Source organism: Frankliniella occidentalis, unplaced genomic scaffold (assembly GCF_000697945.3).
Source record: "Frankliniella occidentalis isolate FOCC.00 unplaced genomic scaffold, Focc_3.1 Scaffold107, whole genome shotgun sequence".
Lineage (NCBI taxonomy): Eukaryota > Metazoa > Arthropoda > Insecta > Thysanoptera > Thripidae > Frankliniella > Frankliniella occidentalis.
Window position 1 is genome coordinate 734426 of NW_026267236.1, and position 2813 is coordinate 737238.

At 59.8% G+C, this 2813-nt stretch overlaps 1 protein-coding gene across 11 annotated transcripts in view; it reads left to right on the forward strand.

Moving 5' to 3' along the window:
• The first annotated feature begins 264 nt into the window (after positions 1-264).
• The window catches only part of LOC113203227 (uncharacterized), a 165968-nt gene continuing 163419 nt past the window's right edge, over positions 265-2813 (forward strand). For 9 of the 11 annotated variants that reach the window (XM_052270026.1, XM_052270030.1, XM_052270031.1 and 6 more), the window contains exons 1-2: positions 265-363; positions 967-1042. In XM_052270026.1, coding sequence (XP_052125986.1) covers positions 298-363; positions 967-1042 — 142 coding nt within the window. In that variant the 5' untranslated portion in view covers positions 265-297. Of the gene's footprint in view, positions 364-421; positions 1043-2813 lie in introns of those variants that run through there. The other 2 variants (XR_008011422.1, XR_008011423.1) reach the window with 2 other exon arrangements.

A 2813-nucleotide genomic window follows, 5' to 3' on the forward strand; every position in this document is an offset into this window, starting at 1 on the left:
AGAGAGGGGTAAGGATGGGGGCCGAGGGACGTGGCTCGAAAGCTTCGCCCATTTTTTGGTCAGCCCCAGAAAGGAGTTCACGTACGTTTTTCGGAGATTAAAAGGAATAAAGGCTCCCGCGGTGTCGTGAGCTGGGGGCCTGAACAGGAGACAACCGCGGGAAGCTCCACGGAGATATGCTCACGTACGCCCTCTCTTTGTTCGTCCAGAAGCGTCCAGAAGGCTTAACTGTGCCGTGTTCAGGCTAAGACGTGTGGAGGGCTTCATCCAGCGTCGCGTCGGAGGCCAAAATCTGTCATGGAGCAGGACAGGCGTTTTGGTTCTCAGAAAGGTCATAGCCAGCAGAGCAAACACTCTACGAAGGTGCGGACGGGTGCTGCTGATGCACATCGTGAGAACGCTATCCAGATCCCGATAGGGTGCCACGGGGGCGTGGCACATCAAGCGCCACCCGAACGGGAAAAGAAACAATAGCAGGGACAGGAGCAGCCGATATTTACAATGTGTCTCTCCTCGCCAAAAAGTCGTAAAGTAAAAGTCGCACTTTTGGTGCCCTACGATAAAACTGCCCGTCTCGCAGAGAGGAGAGAAATGAAAGGAAAAAGCGACACATATCAACCCAGATTTCTCCCGATATTGTCGAAGGAGGCGTGGCCCTGTTTGTGGCGTGCATATCAATGCTGCCGGACAGGTGCGGGTCCTGAGGGCCGCCCCCGGGGCCGCAGATGGGCGCCCCCGATAGCAGCCAGAGGCGGCCAGAGGCCGGGGAGCCTCTCGGTGTTGTGACTTTTCACCCCATACCTTCACGCCACCGTATAAGGGCGGCAAAGAATGTATGGGTCGGTCCAACCGAAGGGGTGAGAAAAGGGCTGCTAGATAATGGGAGAGGTTTCGCCTCAAAAACCCACAAAATCTTGAGCAAACTAACACTCAATAACCTGTAATTATTTCCTAATTTCCGCCAAGGCCGGCCCGCGTGCGCTCACCTTCCTCATCCTGCTCCCCCTCCTCCCCCTGGTGTCGCAGAGTAATCGTCGCGCAGGTGAGTTATGGCGCCGCCGGACAATAAGAAGGATGATGCAGGATTCGGCTGAAATGCATAATAATAACAATAATAAGAAAACAAACAAAAGCAGCGGACTGGACCCTGCCCCCTGCCCCGGACCCCGTGCAAAGAAAGTGGCTGCGTCGATTAATTGTTCGTGATAGCAGACGCTGCGATTTTTATTTACGGCCTCGAAGAAGGGGAAAAAACGCATCTATGTGTTGCACTGTGCTGACTGTCCGCCACGCCTCCCCTCCCCAGTTATATTGATTTCCTTCGAAATCTCATAAACTCAACTCCTCGGGCCATCCTTGAGAAATCTCGCAGTCTCAGTTCTACGACAAGCTGTGCGCCATCCTGGACCAGCCGGGGCCACGTCGTGTACGGGCAGGTGCTCCCCACCTCCGTCCCCCGCCCGCACCTGGCACCGACCTGTGGGACTGGCACGGGGTCGCAGGATGCTGCCTCGCTCCATCCCATATGACCTTTTCACACACCCTCCGCTCCCCTTCGCTCTCTGGGACACTTCTGTGTTTCCGGCGTTCGCACTTCACTTGGAGGAAGTCCAAAGGTGTGTGCGATAGAGCCGAGTCCCCGTCCCCCAGACAGACGCCAACGAACGGACGCCGTCGACTGGACGAGCCGCACCACGCGGCGCGCGAATACTGTATGTGCGGCTTTCCAATACAGTACACCAAAGAATGTGTTCAATCACCAAAACAAATCACTCAATGAGGTTGTGGACCGCGCGCGTTTATTCCAATCGATCGAGCTTTTACTCTGTTCAGTCCCCCGCTGCGCTCCGCCAAACAAGAGCCGTGCTGGGCGCCCCGCGCGCGCTGCTCCGTCGCTGCGCGGCAGCGCGGCCCCCCGCCAGGGCGCCGTCATGGAGGCAGCGGCCCGCGCCGCGCCCTAGGGCACCACCGGGACCGCTACCGACCGGTAAATCGATCACCAGGGTCACCGCGGCGGTGGCGTCCGCATCGCGCCAAACCGAAAGCCTCGATACGAGCCTCGCCGACACCGCGCGCGCCACGCCCCACATATGTCGAGTGCGGACAAGGACCTCCTCTTGACGCTTTGGCGGGCGTTCTGCGGTCGAGCCGACAGCCAAAACACTGCCGACGTGTCGCCTCCTGAGGCATGGCGGGGCGTGGCGGGGCGGGGCCGGCGACATGTCGGAAGCAGGAAGCTTGCACAGGGCAGCAGACAGCGCCGAGTCATCGGGTCAGCCAGCAGAGGAAACCAAAACAAACTTCTCCTCTCGCCTCGCTCTGCCCCCCCCGGCTGGCTCTGCGCCCCTCCAGTCGACACCCACCACCACCGCCACGACCACGGCTGGCCGTCGGAGCAAACAGCCTCGGAGACGGACGGGCGGGCGGGGCTTGTCGTCGCCCACGTGCGGGGCTCCGGTCAGCTCACACACACACGCACACAGACACACCAAACGGGGCGGGGGACTTCATCCGGCCCATCCACCACCCAAAGGGTCGTAACTCGTCTCCCCCTGCTCCGCTGTCCTGCCAATGCCCGTCGCGGTCGTGATGGAAGGCACTGCCGCTGCAGCGAGCTATTTGGGGCAGAGATTAAACTGGACGTGCTCCTCATGACCTGTCGGCTGCAAATCACCGCGACCACCACGGCCCCATGAGGCTCACATCAGGCAGCTCTGCTGCGGGAGGCGGGGGAGGTCAGGAGGGCGTCCGTTGGGGCTCCATCGAGAAGCGCGGTGTGTCACGAGCCTCAAACCACTCAAACGAAAAAAAAA